Source organism: Exophiala dermatitidis, assembly GCF_000230625.1.
Source record: "Exophiala dermatitidis NIH/UT8656 unplaced genomic scaffold supercont1.7, whole genome shotgun sequence".
Classification (NCBI taxonomy): domain Eukaryota; kingdom Fungi; phylum Ascomycota; class Eurotiomycetes; order Chaetothyriales; family Herpotrichiellaceae; genus Exophiala; species Exophiala dermatitidis.
Window position 1 is genome coordinate 2,128,008 of NW_008751652.1, and position 17,867 is coordinate 2,145,874.

Below are 17,867 nucleotides of genomic sequence, written 5' to 3' on the forward strand. Positions count from 1 at the left end.
GCGCTGCCGCGGTGGACGTCCGATTCACTTTACTGTGGTTATTATTATTATTGGCCCACTACCGAGGGGATAGATCGGCTTCTTCGTCCCATTGTACTGTACGGTTAATAGAACGGCGAGCCTGGCCTCGCCTTGTTAACAGGACAAGATAACGTATGACTAGTTAACTAGTTGTTGAAATCGAACGACGCTGCTCTTCTGTTCTGTTTGCTTGTTTGTTGTACGACTCCCTAGGAAATCGAAAGGGCCGAGAGCTGAGAACAAGAGGACTTAGGAGAACGGAAAAGGTAGTCTGGGTTTGTTCACGCCTCGCCGGGTCAAGTGGTGGTTTGTCTGGACAAGAAAAGCATCAGCACCAGCCTGCCGCCATATATCTCTACAGGATCTATTTATCTGCATACATCGACATCAACATCAGTCAGCAGCGGAACAACATCGTCATCATCTATCTGCCATCATCTACCATCAAACGAGGGACGAGACCGCCGAAAGGGTATCATATTATCGATTCCAATCCCAGGGACTGAAAGGGAAAGGTACCTTTTGGGCTCAAAGGTATACCATACCATACCTGTTACTCTCCCACACAACAAACAAGTTGCATCTGAACACAACAAACAAGACACAGCTCGACTCGCTCGGCACTGCTAGCTGTCCACTTGACCTTCCACCTTCCTTGGATCAGCCAAAGTCGTTGAATCATCGGTCTTCTTTCCCCCGAGTGAGGTTTTCAAAGGTCCTCATCTTTCAAAATAATGGCCCAAAGCTCAGAACACGAACACGAACAAGCACAAGACCAGTCCGTGGACGTCTTAATCTGCGGCTCGGGCAGTGCAGGACTCTGCGCAGCCCTCTGGCTAGCCATTTACGGCGTCTCCTCCGTCAAGATTCTCGAGCGGCGATCCGGACCCATGACCATGGGCCAAGCGGACGGGGTCCAGTGTCGAACGGTGGAAGTCTTCGAGTCGTTCGGCATGTCGGAAGATCTGTTGCGTGAGGCATACCACGTTCTCGAAGTGGCGTTCTGGGCGGTGAACCCAAACGACCCGACTGGCAAGCTATATCGTACGAGTCGGACGGCCGATACACAGCCGGGACTGAGTCATCAGCCGCATGTGATTCTTAACCAGGCCCGGATCAATGGATTGATGCTGGATAAGATGCGCGGCATTGGTGCGAGGGACGTGGAGTATGGGTATACCGTTAAGAGTGTGGCTGTTGATAATGGTGTCGACGCCGCCGCCGATTATCCATGTACAGTCATCGCAGAGAAAAACGGCAAAGAAGAGCGGTTCCGTGCGAAATATGTTCTCGGATGTGACGGCGCCCATAGTATGGTTCGCAAATCACTCGGATACAAAATGGTCGGCGACACCACAGATGCAGTATGGGGCGTCATGGACGTGTATCCACGGACGAATTTCCCGGATATTCGACGCAAAGCCACGATCCATTCCAACGCGGGTACGATCCTAGTCATCCCCCGGGAAGGAGGATGGATGGTTCGATTCTACATTGAGTTCCCCACGGGGACCAATGTGCAGGATGTCGAATTGGAAGATCTGCATGAGAAAGCCAGGCAGGTGTTTTCTCCTTTTGAGATGGAAATCGCCGAGACAGCATGGTGGTCGTGTTACTGTATCGGCCAAAGGTTGGCGGACCATTTCACAAAGGACAATCGAATTTTTCTGACTGGCGATGCTTTTCACACTCATTCCCCCAAGGCCGGCCAGGGCATGAATGTCAGTTTGCAGGATGGGTATAATATTGGCTGGAAGCTGGGGATGATTTTGACGGGAAAAGCATTGCCGAGCTTGTTGACCACGTACAATCTCGAGCGTGGCAAGACTGCTGCGGATCTGATTGATTTTGATAGGTGGTTCACCAAATTGTTTTCGAAGAAGAAGAGTGATGCATCGTCGTCTTCTGATTGGACTCCCGAGCATTTCAGTGAAGGGTTTATCAAGTCCGGTCGCTATACTGCTGGTTTGACGGCAAAATATGAGGATTCGCCTCTTACTTCGTCCGCACGCAGCAGGCACGAACTGGCCCAGGGTGTTGTTGTTGGTATGAGGTTTCCTAATGCTCAAGTGGTAAGATTTTGCGATGCAAAAGCTATGCCTTTGGTCAGAGCGCTCACTGCGGATGGGCGATGGAGGGTTATTTTCTTCGCGGGCAAAATTGGTGACCCGAACACTCTGGAACGGCTGCACAAGGTGAGTGAGCGAGCGAGGGAGTGTATTTTTGACCACTTCACCCAGCACAAAAGCTTCCAAGTCGGACGAACTGTGGCTTATCTGGGAATCCCCGGTCTCTGGCATTGTATGATTGTTATCACTAACGTCTGATGCATTCTGTGCTAGATTGCCGAGTACTTGGACTCCCCGACAGGGCCTGTGCGGAAGTATACTGCGCCCACGGCCGATATCGACAGCTTCATCGAACCTATCGTCGTCTTCTCAGGCGAGAGGATCAAACTTGAACAGGAAGACATACCAGCATTCTTCTGGCCTGTTACGGGAAAGTGGAAAGCTCGAGGTAAGTAAGCAGGCTGTCCTTGAGACAAAGTAAAATCCACATCTGGAAATGTGACAAGAGCTGACTCGATGCTTCTGTGTGTAATATATAGACCTGCATAAGGCCTTTGTCGATGACGAGAGCTATAACTCGGGTCACGGCCACGCTTATGAAAAGTACGGCGTAGACCCGGATGTCGGCGCCACTGTTATTGTCCGCCCTGATCAATGTAAGCACAGAAAGGAGATTGTGTTGTCTGTCCATTTGTTGCACTGGCTGACTCAATCTCGACTCGCGGTACAGATGTTTCGAAAGTGATTCCGATTGATGATACAGAGGGCATTGGCGAGCTCTTCGACAGTTTTGTAGTGCCGCAAGTGCAGAACGGTGCTCAGTCATTGCCCGAAAGTGGCACACAACAATGGGTAAAAGTATGAATTTGGGCTGCTTTCCAGACACCGAGACATTCCTCGATCGGGTTTGGAAGTTGGATACGCCGTGACCTGGTAGCAGGAATGAGTTCCGTGCTGGACGTGACTTGTAAATGTGAGGTTCATCAGCCATGGATTTGTTCTGGATGACCATGGCCCTGTCTTAAGTACTACTATGCCACAGCAATGCTCCAACGCTTATGCTGTTGATGACAATATGCTGGCCCACAATCCAAGCGGCTGTGTACAGATATTTCGGCGAGAAAACGGTCCAGATGAACAGGTGTTCACGAAGAACGGTGCAAGCGACCATGACGGCGATGGTGTGAACGCAGGCGAATGTTGACAAGGACATTAAGAGGAAACCCGAATGGCCATTGTTTAAACCTTCGGGGTCCACAAGTAATTGGCAGACTGCGAAAGCCCACCAGATCGACGCAGCCCAGTTGCTCACAAACGTCAGAACGCCCACGGCGACGACGTTGTAGCCACTGACCCCGTTGTAAGCATTTGAAAGATCGATGGTAGCAATTGAGTTGGTGCCACCCATGGCGAAAAATGACAAGTATTGAAACAACAGAGACAAGATCGTGACTTCGCCGGTCGAGTATCTCCGCCCGCGCCGTAAGAGAGACAACTGTAGGTTGAATAACAGATAGAGCGGAATATAGACAGTGCGCGACTGAGTAGCAAGAAAAATCGAGAGCACATCCTGGAATACCGTCAAAAAGGAGGCTAAATGCCGGGCACTTTTCCAAGGTGTCTCGTAGTATATCGCGCATAAGAGTAGATGTGCGAGTCCGATAAAAACCACTCTAGCGAGATTCACCAGAGGATACCGCGACACAAAGCCCACGAGGGCGTCGAAGAGCGGGAAATCCTGCAGAAGCTCGGGCGCATCAGCGGCCGTGAAGGCGATCTTGAACAGGAAAGCCGAAATGGACACCAAGACGGGCAGGAGGCCCATTTGCCTGACATTCACCCACGTTGATGTCTTCTGACTAAGGTTCACTGTGAGTTGAACATAGGTAAGAACAACCAGCGTCCAGAGTAGCCACGGATACGGTGTCACCAACTCGCTGAGAAGGTCAGGACCACCAGCGTACTTTTGGCCGGTCTGCCTCCATCGGCGAACCACACCGAAGAGCAAAAACGCAAGGGCTGTTTGTATCGACGACCCGCCCGATCTGGCACTTTCGTTGGCAGGGGGTGCGGCATATCGACCATCCTTGCAGCACAGAATGATCAACCATGCGCCCAGGATCCAATACCAGAACTGGTGCTCTTCCTCCACATAGCTGCTGGCAAACATGGTGACAGCATACAATGCCATGATCAATAGCAAGGCGAAGCTCTCGTTACCGTAGCTGTACTTTTGGATTCCGTTGATGAAGTTGGGCAGGCATAGGGAGAGCGCAATCAAGCCGAGTCCAATGCCGAGTCGCATGCTAGCCAGGTCATAGTTGCTGGCTGTACCGCTAAGGACCGTTTGAGCCTTGTACAAAAACGTTCGCAAATTTGCGATCGACGAGCTGCTTGCAATGTCAGCGTCACGGTCTTCCAGGACCTGCTTCCACAGGCATGCTAGAATATCCGCATCGTCTCCGGTGGTTTTTGAGCAATCCTGATGACTGTCTGCTCGATCAACAAACGTGCTTGGAAATGTCGCTCGTGCAATGCGATGTATCTGCTGCGCGTTTTCGAAAAGGAGGTTGTACTGATCTTGTTGGACTGTCCACAGTTCAAGCAGGCGTGGGATGATGACGCCGAGGTTGTTCAACGGGATAGGGAAACCCAGAAGCGCGGCCAATGTTGGAACGACATCCGATTGTTGGATGACTTGGTAGTATTTATAGTCGATCGCATTCCGGAACGGACTGGTTTGCCCTTCAAATGCAGATTGGAACTTTGGCGAGATGAAGGTGAGTGCAGTAGACACTTCGCCGGGAGATGAAGCACCATGGTTGCCTCCCTCGTTCATGCCGTGATCGCCAAGCACCACCAGCAAACAGGATTTGAGATGCTCATTCGTTTCCATGGCCGTGTAAATCTGTCTTACAATGCCATCCATTTCGCCTTGCTTGGCGTGCATGTTTGGGCCCTTGGGTCCGGTCTTGTGCCCTATATGATCGAGCCCCAGAAAGTGCAATGTCATGGCAGACCAGTCCTGTTGTTCCAGCTCGCGGGGAATGTGCCTGGTCACATTATTGTCCACTTCTGTAAAATCGGAAACGAAGAAACTGGTAGTCCCATCTGCTCGATCGAAGAAGTCAGGGAAGAGCCGCAGCCATGTGTCATCTCCATACATGACCAGCTTGTCGCCACGTGCCTTCAATTGTGCCAACCAGGAGTCTTGATCTTTGAGCGTCGAAGTCGTGTCTGACTCGGCAAAATTGAGAATGAGATCGACAAAGCTCGGAACTGAACCTGTCGTGATAGCTTTGACTCGTGGCATGGTGATGGTAGGCGCACTTGCATGCCCGGTGAATGGAACTGCTGCGCCAGATCTGATCAAGCCTTGAGTGAAGGCAAAGTTGGACGCATCGCTATAGACAAAGTCGCTGCGTAGCGCGTCCACCACCATGAAGATGACCCGGTCGAATGGAGCCGATTGGGACCCATTGTCCAGATCTTGAGGCCGTGTCGCCAGACCAGGCAGAAAGGCCTTGTGGGGGAAGAACCCTTTCGCAAAAACCAAGAGTGCTGCAAGGAGAAGAATGTTGGCCAGGGCAATGCTAGCTCGTCCACATGCTTGAAGGTGCATGTTGGTTTAGTCAGCTGGCCACAGCACGGTCCTCCTCAGCTTACCAACAGCTTCTCCAGTCGAATGCAGCCATTCAGACTTACTCATGCATGGTCCACGAGGGAAGCTTGCTGGGACAATGAAGTGAATGTAGACGCGGTGAACAGCATTGGTGTGGTTCATTTGGAAAAGGGGGACAGATTGGCCATTATGTCCTGCAGCGATGTGATTGGCTTGTGGCCCCACACGTGATACATATCTGCTTAGTCATCCCGACAGGTCAGGCTCGAACTGTCCTCATTTTATGGATGTCGTGGTTTATAAGTTTCTGGGCTTGATCATTCTGTTTCTTCTAGGGCAGCGTCTGTGAGACCTCAACGCGAGGACAGCTATTTGTTACTCATTGACGATCATCCACAGAATGACAGATGCTGGTCAACGCTGTGCTGCAGTAGTGTCCGCGACTGCAAGACTGTGTACATTGTACTGTGTACTGCCAGTGGACGTCCGCGGTGTGCTATCGATAAAGGGAGAGGGAATGCCCTATCGATAAGCAAAGTTCCGCCGTACCAGGTATTTCTGCAGCGTCGAGTACTAACCAAAAGCTGCGCATTTTGGGCCAGTAACTGTCGAAGACATCACTCCAGCGATTAAATGAAATACAAAGTCACGCGCGTCTCTACTTCACAGAAACCACGAGCAGCAACTAAGCTCGCGTTGTCTTGCCGTATCTCACAACCGAGCAAAGAACTTTTTGTGGCTTGCTGACTCTACTTCTAGCTACCGTGGACAGGGCGGCAGATTAGAGGTTCGCTCAGGAGAAATTGATGGCTTGCAAGCCACAAACCTTGAGACGGAATAGTCAAGATCGAGATCGCCACAAGATGCAAAAACAGCCTTCCATAACACGCCTAGTTCTCTCCTATCGATCTGCTACCCCAGCTTCCACCTGCAAGAGCATTGTCATGTCAATCTTATATGCCAGCCACGTCATTCGACACGTCAACAACAATATTCTTCGCTAAGATTGGAAGAGCCCAGTACTTCTCCACCATTTACCGATTCGGCCAGAGGGGAAGTAAAGAAAAGATGGATGAAGGTGTCGAGACCGTGCGCTAAGCGCCCGAAGCTTCGGGTTAAGCTTTGGCTTCCTCGTGTTGGGTCACAAACGCCGCAAAAAAAGAATGCTGTTCTTTTCCCACTCCTGAGCAATGCATGAAGGACTCCCGTACCTGACCGCCGATCCAGGCACACGACCTGTGAAACTGTGGAAAACACCCCTTTGACATAAGTGTTCGAGCGATATTTATGGGCGTTAACGCTTCCAGCATGGGATAACAACCCGTACTCTTGCCCACCATGACACTTGCCGCCACGACGGTCTGCGCAAGTGGGCCTACAAATCTCCATCTCCTGGATCTACTCGCCGGCCCTGGTTGCCCTCGCAAGCTTATCGTCCCGATTACGCGAGACTTTTGCGCCACGGCTCTCCAGTACGGCAGGAAGTCAACTGGTGAGCGGCAAGCGGTCGGCCGAAACACTTTTTTTGTGGACGACGTGGCTTTGGACATCGAGGCTCATACGAAGGGCGGTTCTTGGGAGTCGTATTCCTGGTTGGTATGTTTCTCCTGGGAGCCCATCACGACGTAACCAAATCTGCGGAGCAGAATAAAACGGCACGTTTCTTCCTGCTTGGTAGCTCCCCGACTTCCATTTATGTGGTATGTTGTTTTTGTGATTGAATTTTCTTTCCAGCTCTTGACGTGTGAACGTCGTCCCTTCGTTTGAAACGCCCTGTTCTTTCGTTTGGAAAGGCTTCCACAAGCCCTCAGCATTTCTCCAGTGTACCGTTGTCAGATCTACGAGATTTTACTTGCACAAATGGGCGTCACTTCGGTCCTTATATGGGTTACCCTGCTATTCGCGGCTTCGATACACGCCGTCCCTGATTTTCGAGGGCCAGGAGACTTTGACTTTGGTATTAGAGCCAGACCGACAGGGAGACGACATGCAGGATTCCATCCTACTGGCCATTCAAGGCCTCATCTGTTTCTAACAACGCCAGCTCATCCTCATCCGGTAGGCCCGTCGCATCGGCCTCCAGGGCCGGGCCATGGCTCTAATACGGTGGTAAGTAAGGACGTCGGGTCCAGCCTACAAATTGACCGCTGTTACTTACGGTCTCTCTTTCGTTTAGTCTTCCCAAAATCCTGTCTACTACTCGGGGCCACCCATCATCGGAACAGCCAGTTTACCAGCATCGCTATCAACCATCGTGTTTCCGTCAAATCTTCCGACATCAGGGTTTCCCAAACCAACCTCAGGTTCTTCGCTCGGGAACAATGCCTTACCCCAGAGCGAGACCAACGGCCAATCATTGCTCGGCACCTTTGACGCCCCCAAATACCCTCTTTGGATCGGCCATTCCTCCTCCGGCGATCATAACCATGGAGGATCACCGTCGGGCAGTCCGCCCTGGGGAAATCGAACGGCCAGTAACACGAATCCGTACAAGGGGGCGCCGTCGACGGGCGTGGTTCGGTCATACGACTTTGTCATTTCGCGAGGCACGATAGCTCCTGACGGGGTTGAGCGTAGCGTGCTCCTCGTCAATGGCGCCTTTCCGGGACCTACCATCGAAGCGAACTGGGGCGACACCATCCAAGTCACTGTGACCAACAGCATCACGGGGCCAGAGGAAGGGACTGCGCTCCACTGGCACGGCATGTTGCAGAAAGGTACGCCCTACGAGGACGGCGTGCCGGGCATCACTCAATGTCCCATTGCTCCCGGACAGACGTTCACCTACTCGTTCAACGCCGCTCTGTACGGAACGACGTGGTACCATTCGCACTACTCGGCGCAGTATGCCGGCGGCATTCTTGGGCCCATGATCATCCACGGTCCACTTAACGCCGAGTACGACGAGGATCTCGGTCCTATTCTGCTGACGGACTATTACCACGAGGACTACTACACGATTGTCGAAGAGGTCATGGGCACAGACCTTACGCTTGTCGCCCCGACCTCCGTCAACAACCTCATCAACGGCAAGGGCGTCTACGACTGCTCTCTAGTAAGCAATGACACGACATGCACTCCTAACGCAGGCTTGTCAAAGTTCGGCTTCACCTCGGGTCAGTCATATCGCCTCCGACTGATCAACGCAGGCGCTGAAGGTATCCAGCGGTTCAGCATCGATAACCACGCCCTGACCGTCATGGCTTACGACTTGGTCCCCATCGAGCCATACACCACTAACGTTGTGACACTGGGCATCGGCCAGCGCGCCGACGTGATTGTCCAGGCAAATGGATCCAGCTCTGACCTTGTCTGGATGCGATCGACCATCAGCTCTTTGTGTTCTGCCACCACGCAGCCCGACGGCTTGGCCATCATCTACTACCAAGACGCCAATACCACAGCAGAGCCGACCTCGTCGGCCTGGCCCATCGACGACACGAGCTGCGGCAACGACGCGCTCGACACGACCGTCCCGTTCTACCCAATCACACCCCCCGCGTCAAGCAATGACAATAGCACCACATCAGCAGCAGCAGCAGCAGCCGTACCAACAGTCAACGTGGCGCTCAACTTCGAAATCAACTCGACAGGCCACTTCCTATGGACCATGGACGGCTCCAGCTTCCGCGTCGACTACAACGACCCCGTGCTTATGCTCGCGGCCGCCGGAAACGATTCGCACCCCTACGACCCCGAATGGAACATGTACGACTTCGGTAGCAACCAGAGTTTCGTTATTGTCGTCAACAACGAGTCTCCCATCGCGCATCCGATGCACATCCACGGCCACAACATGTTCGTGTTGAGTGAAGGCCTCGGAACTTGGGATGGATCCGTCGTCAACCCGTCCAACCCGACCCGTCGGGACGTGCAGATGCTTCAGCCGGATGGATATATGGCCATTCAAGTCGACGCCGACAACCCGGGCGTCTGGCCTTTTCATTGTCATATCGCTTGGCACGTCAGTGGTGGATTGTATATCAATATCTTGGTAAGTGTTGGGTTCCGAGCTTTTCCAAAAGCAAGCTTCGTCTTCGCAGCATCAGTTTTACAGCCACTCAGTTTGTTCTGTGAACTATCTTCGGCAGACTAATTACAATGTCTTTTTCACCAACAGGAACACCCCGAACTCATTCCGTCGGCATTCCATATTCCCTCGAACGTGAACAATCTTTGCACATCGTGGGATGCTTTTACCAACCGTGGTCCTATCGACCAAATCGATTCCGGCCTACGCAAGCGCAATCATCTCGGCAACCGCGCCTTTTCCAATCCTATTCGACGAACGTTGTGACGATTTTTCTATGTCTACTTGGACATCTGGCACGTGGAATAGCACCTGTTACTAGTATGACATGTCCTGCGAGTAATGCTCTTTTTGTGTGTTGGTGGTAATGTGTATATATCTATAATATGACTTAAGGATTCCAAGCCAGTAATGTAATCCCTATATAAACTAGACGCGGCGTCTGTTGGGGCCGACGTTGTTCGGCCACGAATGAGAACCCGCAAAAACCGATGCACTGCCTCGAATGTCGACAGTATAGGTTCGACGGCACAAGTCAAGGAACGTTTTCCATAGGTCTTCCCCTATCTGGACCCGGACTCTGTCATAGGTACACTGGGTGACGGAGTTATGACGGACTTAAGCCCAGTCCATCTCTGCTGAAGGACACTGTAGATTGCACAACGTTCACCGACTGTGCGTTGTGAATGTTATATGCAGGAAATGAGGCTGCATAAACCAAATTGGCCAAGTATCCCCATGATAGGAGACTTTAACGGACACGTCTGGCGGCGGCGTTACAGCCACTTAACCATGGTCCAATGGGTCGGTCGATCGATGTGCAAACTGATTTGGGTCTGGCAAGAAGTGTGCCCATCATTCGAAAAGAGCAACCAACCTCGACCATGCGGAAATATGCCAACGAACCGGAGTTAAGCCAAAGCCTTGCATGATGCCAGGTCTGTTTCATCTGCTTGTGCGGACGCTCATGCCCCGGTCGGGTAGCCTCTGGCAATCTATCGAGCGTATAAAAAGCCCCAGGAGGGGACAGCTGGAATCCCGTGCCCAAGCTCAGTGTTCGCTCGAGGAAAGAAATCAACAGCCAGCTGATTGTCCGACCATCACAACGTCCAATCGTTTAAACAAACACACAACATCCATACAGTGGCACATGCGTCGCCATGACAAGCACGACAACATACCTCATTACCGGTGCCAACCGCGGCATCGGACGAGGATTAGCTGAGCATATCCTTTCTCGGCCCAACACCACTCTCATCGCGCTGGTCCGCAATCCTGAAGACAAAACCGTCAAATCGCTGCGATCGGCGGCAGCAGGAACGACGGCCAAGCTCATCGTCCTCCCTTATGATGCGACCGATCACCATGCAGCAGAGAATGCGGTGGCTATAGCCCAGCGGGATCACGGCATTGCCCGCCTTGACGTGGTGATTGCCAATGCGGGGGTCTTAGGCTGGCGCGGACCCACAGTTGAGACTCCCCCGGAAGAAATCCTCAAGCATGTCACCGTCAACACCATCGGGCCGTTGCGTCTGTTCAGAGCATGCCTGCCTCTCATGCAGCGGGGTGGTAAAACTGATATCGAGGAAAAAGGTGGCCACGAGAAAGGGGAACCACCGGCGAAGTTCATCGCCATCAGTTCCGCCATCGGTTCTACCGAGCGCCTGCCTCAGTTTCACGCAGCTCAGACTGTGCCCTATGGGTTGAGCAAGGCCGCGCTGAACCATACTATTCGGAAACTCAGTGTGGACTATCCGGACCTCATCATCGAGCTGTTCACACCAGGTCCTGTGTCGACGGATCTGATGCGGGACTTTTCCAGCGTCCTTCAGGCCGCGCTGAAGGCAAATCCACAGTTAGCAGACCAGTTCATGCCGCTAGACAAGGTGACCGAGGGGTTGCTGGCGTTGATCGACACGGCAACCAAGGAAACTAGTGGTGGGTTTCGCGACTGGAAAGGAGAGGTTATACCGTGGTGAAGCAGTTGGAGCGAAGGAAGCTGAAGAACCTCGCAGAGGAAATGGTCGTCCGAGGAGCATCTGAGGTTGCCCGGCGTAGGGAGCAAAAAACATCATCAGTCAGGATAGTCGATATCCCATTTAATCTCGCAATGTTCCCGATCCTTCAATTTCTTGAATCGTTCGATGTGATCCAGATTCCAGCCAGACATGGTCTCTTGTTCTGCTTCGACTGCATGACCCAGCCTGACGGAACGATCTAATTTGCATGTGCCGGGATGCCATGAAAATTGTAAGCATTGGGGCTCAGCTTCACAAGCTGCACGGCATGCCTCAATAGACCCTGTTGCTGCCTTTTCTGATTCCGAGAGACTATCCCACAGCTCTTGCTTTTCCTCATCGCTCTTCCAGTCCCAGTCGGTGTTCTCTGGGACGTGGTCAGGATGAGGTCTGGTGAAGATCTTTTCCCCAGATTTGTTATCCCAATTTTTCTTGTCGTGGGCAATAAAGTCCTGGACAAAGTAATCGAACAAATCTGCAAACAGGTACGGTTTTGCACCTGGACGGTTGTCATCCCAAGTCTTGTTGATCCACTCTCTTTCGAACTGCCAAAGCGCTTCGATGTCATACGAGTGTATATGGTGCCAAGTGATGGCCGGAGTGCACCATAGACGTTCGTTCCATCCAAAATCGGCGGGCGCATCACCTTGAAACATGGGCCAGACACCGCTAACATTGACACCGGCAGCGCTCATGGCGACAGAAAGCATGACATCTCCGCAGCAGATTGTCGAGGTTTCCTTTTCCCAGTCTGCGATCCTTTCCGGCGTGCGAATGCTTTCGAATCTTTCAACGGCGTTTCGAGACAAGACGTAACCCGTGCCGCCATGAGCGAATGTTACGGGACCATAAAAGTTGATGGCTCCTGCATAGAATGGCTCATTCGGGTCCAGCCGGTCCAAGAAGAGCAACAGATTTGTCCAGCCAAGATACGTGTCCGCGTCAATGGTGACATACCAATCTGCATCTGGGTATTTCGTGTATGCCTTGTGAAGCATAGGGATGTTTTTCCATTTATCTAGATCCCAGCCTTTAGCAGACCCAAGCGTACTCAGGTCGCCGTGGGCAGCATGTAGTTCATGGATCTCCTTGTAGAATTCGAAATCTTCGTGACTATCCTTGTACTCTTGAGACACCTCGTCCAGCGCGTCAATCAGGTGGAATTCCCCTATCTCTTGTTCCATGTCCGAGAAGATCATCAACTTTGGGACGCAGTCGGCAAGGGTAACAATTTGTTCTGGTATACGGGCGAGCGCCTCGGTAGCACCGGTTTTGACCATAACAACGACTTTGTCTGCTCCCGGAAGCCGACGACACGCTGGAACGGCGGACGCGAAAGAGGAACTGGAGGCAGGAGACGGGCCGGTAGATGTCTGATTGACGGGGTCGGTAAAGTCGGGAATCTCTGGGATGAAGCCGTGATCTTCTGCACTGTTCTGGCTATGCTCGAGGCCATCGTCGCTCACAGTAATGGAGCCGTCTAGTTCGTTTCCCTTCCACCAGTCGTACGAATAGTCATTGAACTCGGAACTTCCGTGGAAGGCAAGGTAATATGATCGGAACGCAAGTAGCGACACAAGCACGAGGAAGGCGATCAGAAGTCTTCCCGGCGACCAACCTCGGGGCAGAGTAAACGCCATCGCGGCGTAAAATACAAACGCTTCTCTTCTTCAGCCAGACGAGAGCAGCGGCTGCAGAAAGGAACGAACGCAGACATGGCTGCAATAAGGAGTACTTCTTACCTCGAAGATGGGACTAAGACAACCGATCCTTGGGAGAGTGAAGACCCCGTTAGAGTAGGGCTGTATGGGTCCTGGAGGAGCCTGTACGCCATTCCGGTGCAAGGAGGATCAGGATCCGATGTCTGATGAGCCGTGCAGCAGTAACATTGGCAGTGAATCCAGTAGAGCCCGAGAATAGTAGCAGCAGGGTTCAAGTTGTGGTCTCTGGCAGCGTTGCAATTGAGTCAAACTTCAAGTGGTTCGCCAAATTTGGCGTCTCACTTTGGCGCAGGCAAAAGCAAAAGGTCTGAAAAGCTCAGACGCCGTCTGCGGATTTCAACCTCCATCTCCTCCACTTACCGCATCAAATACCAATGGGAGAATTTCCCTCACTGTCACCATCGCATTGATTGGCATGGCTGTCATTCGCTTCAAGTTCAAGTCCACTGTTTCCCTCTGATTGACTTGACTCCAGTCGGATCGTACCCGAGACAAGGGACAAACGGATCCATCAGCCTTCTTGCTATTCTCATCTTCAGTGGTCCATTTCGTATGCACGGGGCCTACCAGTGTGTACCTAAGTCGTGCTAATGAAACTTGCAGTCTCAATTTAGACGACGGCTTGTCCGCTGGTATCCTCTTCTCCTGATCGCCTCTGCAAGGGAAATGGCCGCTTCCTGCTTCAAGGCTAAGGAGTGGCCTGCGAAGACTGGTCTGATCGAACACTTTGATTAGGCCCTGAAACACAATCTCATCAGCTTTTGGCTTCGGTGCTGACCCGAAGGTTGGAGTTTGGTGCTGCGATGTCCGGCCTGGTGTCACCATGGCAGATGTCGAGATGACAGGTGTGATCAAGCTGTACCAGAGCTGGTCATGCCGGAATTCCGGAGTTGACCAGTATCACTCTGCGAGATACTGAGCAGACGTCGATTTTGGCACCTTGCTGCCCGTTTTGGGTTCCGAGATTTGACGGTTTTCGGCACGGAGGGCCCCTCCGCGACGAAGCGGTCCATGATCCCGGCCTTGAGCCACTATGGGACCCAACCCAGTATCCAGACGCCGGACGCACGTCGAGAGAAGGCGTGCTCATATCCAGCAAAGTCTTGTTATTCTGGTATGCGTTGCCTAAGCAGAACACAATGTCGACTGGAGGTCTGTCGAAGCACAACTGTCGGCAATCGAATGTCTTTTCGCAATGGTCTCATGAACTACAATACTACTATAACAAGTGTGCATACAAAGTAAGGGCCGCGCTAAGCTGTGAGCTTCGGTCGATGTGCCATTTCGAGCTGGATCACCGTCATGTTTCTATCACTCTATTTTCCTAGCCGCAAGCCTGGTACACGAATTTATCCTCGCTTAAGCTGATTCCGAGCGGCTATAAATACAAGTGCTGGCAACATCAGCGCCGATAAGCTGATCCTTGTACCAGAACATGCCACAGGAGTCTTGATCCATGTTTCTCCTCTTCCGTCAGCCCCCGGGTTTCATGGTGCCCTGCTGCCACTCTACCAACATGAATTCCTTGCAATGTTTCTATCCCTCACAACCGCTGGTTGAATTAAGTCCTTATGTTGGAATTGTGCCCATATCCAGATCAAACTGGGCAAGGTCAGGACATGTTCATGAGTGGTACTCGATGTCCGGAGCCAAGCTTGTCTTCTTGCTCAGGGAGTCCCCGAAGTACGGAACAGATGGAACTGAATCATAACTTCCTGCCCGAGGAGGAAGTTAGTTACCGCAGCAAATGAGGCGAGACGCGAACGGATGGCGCTTCTTTGAGACAGTCATCACTTCGAACTCGGTGAGACCGATCCGAGATCGCCAGCCCCAACCCTTGCTTTGCCTCTCTCCCTGCTGAGCCTCCCGCGAACACGTCACCTCGACCAGAAACAAAGGTCGAGCGGATTGCATCTCAGGATGCGGCGAGAGGGTTACCGGAGTCAACGCCCATTGTCTGATTCTGCGCCAGTAAAAGAACTGGATCAGTTGTGTTAACGCTTAGAGGTGAGTTGGCTGCCGACGTAGATCACTCTAACTCAAAAACGGATGCCCAACTCGTACTGTCCCTTGAATTTACAGGACACTATAGGGACCTCTCTCAGAATGGCGACGCATTCACGCATTCATGTATTTAAGGACCACCACCTCTCTCAATTCCATCCCGCGCCTGCCTACTGACTGGTTGCGAGAAAGGGGTCATCTCCCTCCGAGTTTCGCATTGCGCAGTGCATGCGTGTGTTGAGACTTTGCATCCAGGGGAGGGTTGCCGCAACCAACGCAATCAACACCGAACCGGCCAAAGACAAAGACAGAGCAGCAAGCTGTTGGTGGCAGTGGTTATACTGCAGGCGGCCGCCTCTCCCAGTCCGTCTCAATCTTCATCTCAGTCCCCAGGTCGACGTCAACCTCATTTGCCCTGCACCTGCAGTGCTTGGAGTACCGACCCGGCCAAAAGCCAACCTGGAGAAGATTCAGCTGAAAGTGGCAAGGAGAGGTTCGCCAGAGACAACGCCGGACCCAATAATAAAGCATAAAGGTGAGCTGGGGGCGGGACTCTGGAGCCAAGAAGCCTCAGGAGAGATGGACATGGAGGCACCAGGGGATGGAGGGAACCCCAGCAAACGACGATCCACTGGGACAGGCGCACGGCCATGTGGTTCTCTCTTCTACGGCGCCGTTAGATATAACAACGTCCGAAGAATTTGGGGCACAATGGGCGGCGAATAAAGTGACATGGCGCTCCATTTTCTTTCACATATATGACACTGTCAAACAGATCTCTTCTCTTGTGTGGTGGAAGGAAATGTCATAGCTGAGAGAGCAGTTCATATCTGTTCACCTGAGCAAATATACGTAGACGGATGGTCCGCTCGCCTGATACTGTGCACACAGCTGAGCCTTCCGACACTCTGAATACACCAAGAGCATGCAGTGGTGAGCAAACAACATAATGGCAGTGTCGTCCTGACGCCAACACAATACGTGCACGAGAGTCCTCACATTGCATTTATCTGTCTAACTGTCTAGTCCTAAACTACCTTTCTAAGAAGAAGTCTTCTTGTTCCTTTCCTCCAACAACTTCTGCACATCAACCAAGCCATTCAACTCCTTAGTCCGCCACTGAATAGCCTTGCACAACCCATACAGCGAACGAATAGTCGGCATAGCCACACCAGCCTTTTCACCCTCTCTAAGAGCTTCCCCGAGGATATTCTCATGCTCAATATATCGATTCTTGCGTCTATCCTGCAACATACTCGGCGCACAAAAGATATCAATCGGATCACAAGTAATTATCGTCTCCACCAACGACTCCGGCAAATCGACATCAGCAGCCGCCTTAGCCGCCGCTCTGATCTCATTCATAGCCGGTCTAACCAGCAAATTAAGCTGGCTATGCGGATCCGTATCATCATCTGGACCCGAAAACAGCCTGAACCGCCCCGTATCCTGATCCGTAAGTGCACAAATCGGGTTCCAGACAGCATTGTACATGAGCTTGCGCCATCTCACAAACAAGACATTCGCATCGTAGCTGCACTGCACCTTGCCAGAGGCAGAGTAGATGCGCACAAAGTCCTGCGCGGCCGCAATCTGTTTCTGCGTGTCGATAGCATAGGAGAAAAAGGGCCCCACGAACAGTCTGTCTGGATCGTTCTCGAGGATGTGGCCTGGTTGCAACTCGTCCGCGCCCATCAAAGACACGCCCGAAAGACAAATGTTCTCGGGGAATGCCTCTAGGATCGGTTTCTCGATGTTGAGGCCGTTCTGAATCAGCACGATCACAGAGTGGCCTGGCGTCACGGCTGGTCGGATCAGTTCAACCACTGGAGGTGGGACGTCGGGGACGTTCTTGGTCGTCACGATAATGTAGTCGAATGGTGGCGTCTTGGTCGCTATCACGTCGGGAACGGCGTTCAAAATCTCCGTGGGGCGCCAGCTCGAAAATTGTCCGTGGTCCATGGAGTCGATGCTGAATCCCTTCTCGCGCACAACAGAGTAGTTTGATCTCAGGACCGCTGTGACTGTTGCGAGACCGCCGCGTTCGAGGTTCAGCGCCGTCATTGTTCCGATGCCGCCGCTGCCGACGAGCAGAACACGCGCTTTCTTTTGGTCTGGCATTTTGATTTGGAGTCTTTGGGATTCTTGGTTCTAGTACGCTCCTAATGGGAATGGAGGATGGGTGAAAAGAAGTCGGATCTGTAATGGCAAGTGAAGCAAACCGCGTGAATGCGTAGGATTTCAGATGACAAATTGCCCGTGCCCAGAACCAGCGTCTCTGATCCTAACCTTTTTGGTAGCTCTTTTCGCAGAAACGATTGTCCAATTCTATCTCGATGAGCCAACTTGAACCGACCCCAGCTCCTCTCCATCGTCGCGTTC

At 52.2% G+C, this 17,867-nt stretch overlaps 7 protein-coding genes across 7 annotated transcripts; 4 read left to right on the forward strand and 3 right to left on the reverse strand.

Moving 5' to 3' along the window:
* Positions 1 to 6: 6 nt before the first annotated feature.
* On the forward strand, positions 7 to 3,609 carry HMPREF1120_08562 (phenol 2-monooxygenase). Its single transcript, XM_009162822.1, has 4 exons — positions 7 to 2,216; positions 2,364 to 2,538; positions 2,630 to 2,746; positions 2,821 to 3,609. Exons 1-4 carry the CDS (start codon positions 756 to 758, stop codon positions 2,952 to 2,954), a joined length of 1,887 nt encoding a protein of 628 aa, XP_009161070.1. The 5' UTR covers positions 7 to 755; the 3' UTR covers positions 2,955 to 3,609.
* Positions 165 to 6,408, reverse strand: HMPREF1120_08563 (ethanolaminephosphotransferase). The gene has a single exon (XM_009162823.1). The coding sequence runs from the start codon at positions 5,710 to 5,712 to the stop codon at positions 3,112 to 3,114; it is 2,601 nt and encodes an 866-aa protein (XP_009161071.1). The 5' UTR covers positions 5,713 to 6,408; the 3' UTR covers positions 165 to 3,111.
* On the forward strand, positions 6,057 to 10,334 carry HMPREF1120_08564 (uncharacterized protein). Its single transcript, XM_009162824.1, has 3 exons — positions 6,057 to 7,821; positions 7,889 to 9,706; positions 9,833 to 10,334. Exons 1-3 carry the CDS (start codon positions 7,573 to 7,575, stop codon positions 10,007 to 10,009), a joined length of 2,244 nt encoding a protein of 747 aa, XP_009161072.1. The 5' UTR covers positions 6,057 to 7,572; the 3' UTR covers positions 10,010 to 10,334.
* Positions 10,072 to 14,672, reverse strand: HMPREF1120_08565 (uncharacterized protein). The gene has a single exon (XM_009162825.1). The coding sequence runs from the start codon at positions 13,398 to 13,400 to the stop codon at positions 11,817 to 11,819; it is 1,584 nt and encodes a 527-aa protein (XP_009161073.1). The 5' UTR covers positions 13,401 to 14,672; the 3' UTR covers positions 10,072 to 11,816.
* HMPREF1120_08566 (toxin biosynthesis ketoreductase) lies at positions 10,733 to 11,860 on the forward strand. Its single transcript, XM_009162826.1, has one exon. It carries the CDS (start codon positions 10,903 to 10,905, stop codon positions 11,719 to 11,721), a length of 819 nt encoding a protein of 272 aa, XP_009161074.1. The 5' UTR covers positions 10,733 to 10,902; the 3' UTR covers positions 11,722 to 11,860.
* HMPREF1120_08567 (uncharacterized protein) lies at positions 14,119 to 16,545 on the forward strand. The gene has a single exon (XM_009162827.1). It carries the CDS (start codon positions 15,714 to 15,716, stop codon positions 16,209 to 16,211), a length of 498 nt encoding a protein of 165 aa, XP_009161075.1. The 5' UTR covers positions 14,119 to 15,713; the 3' UTR covers positions 16,212 to 16,545.
* Positions 16,527 to 17,606, reverse strand: HMPREF1120_08568 (2-dehydropantoate 2-reductase; the record flags this gene model as incomplete). Its single annotated transcript, XM_009162828.1, has 1 exon — positions 16,527 to 17,606. One exon carries the CDS (start codon positions 17,604 to 17,606, stop codon positions 16,527 to 16,529), a length of 1,080 nt encoding a protein of 359 aa, XP_009161076.1.
* Positions 17,607 to 17,867: the final 261 nt, after the last annotated feature.

What these genes read in the sequence shown, in the direction of transcription:
- HMPREF1120_08562 (XM_009162822.1), top strand. Translation starts at nt 756, where the DNA reads ATGGCCCAAAGCTCAGAACACGAACACGAACAAGCACAAGACCAGTCC. An exon ending in GGGAAAGTGGAAAGCTCGAG is followed by an intron (nt 2,539 to 2,629) that starts GTAAGTAAGCAG and finishes TGTAATATATAG; the next exon opens with ACCTGCATAAGGCCTTTGTC. An exon ending in TATTGTCCGCCCTGATCAAT is followed by an intron (nt 2,747 to 2,820) that starts GTAAGCACAGAA and finishes CTCGCGGTACAG; the next exon opens with ATGTTTCGAAAGTGATTCCG.
- HMPREF1120_08563 (XM_009162823.1), bottom strand. Translation starts at nt 5,712, where the DNA reads ATGCACCTTCAAGCATGTGGACGAGCTAGCATTGCCCTGGCCAACATT.
- HMPREF1120_08564 (XM_009162824.1), top strand. Translation starts at nt 7,573, where the DNA reads ATGGGCGTCACTTCGGTCCTTATATGGGTTACCCTGCTATTCGCGGCT. An exon ending in GCCATGGCTCTAATACGGTG is followed by an intron (nt 7,822 to 7,888) that starts GTAAGTAAGGAC and finishes TCTTTCGTTTAG; the next exon opens with TCTTCCCAAAATCCTGTCTA. An exon ending in GATTGTATATCAATATCTTG is followed by an intron (nt 9,707 to 9,832) that starts GTAAGTGTTGGG and finishes TTTCACCAACAG; the next exon opens with GAACACCCCGAACTCATTCC.
- HMPREF1120_08566 (XM_009162826.1), top strand. Translation starts at nt 10,903, where the DNA reads ATGACAAGCACGACAACATACCTCATTACCGGTGCCAACCGCGGCATC.
- HMPREF1120_08565 (XM_009162825.1), bottom strand. Translation starts at nt 13,400, where the DNA reads ATGGCGTTTACTCTGCCCCGAGGTTGGTCGCCGGGAAGACTTCTGATC.
- HMPREF1120_08567 (XM_009162827.1), top strand. Translation starts at nt 15,714, where the DNA reads ATGCGTGTGTTGAGACTTTGCATCCAGGGGAGGGTTGCCGCAACCAAC.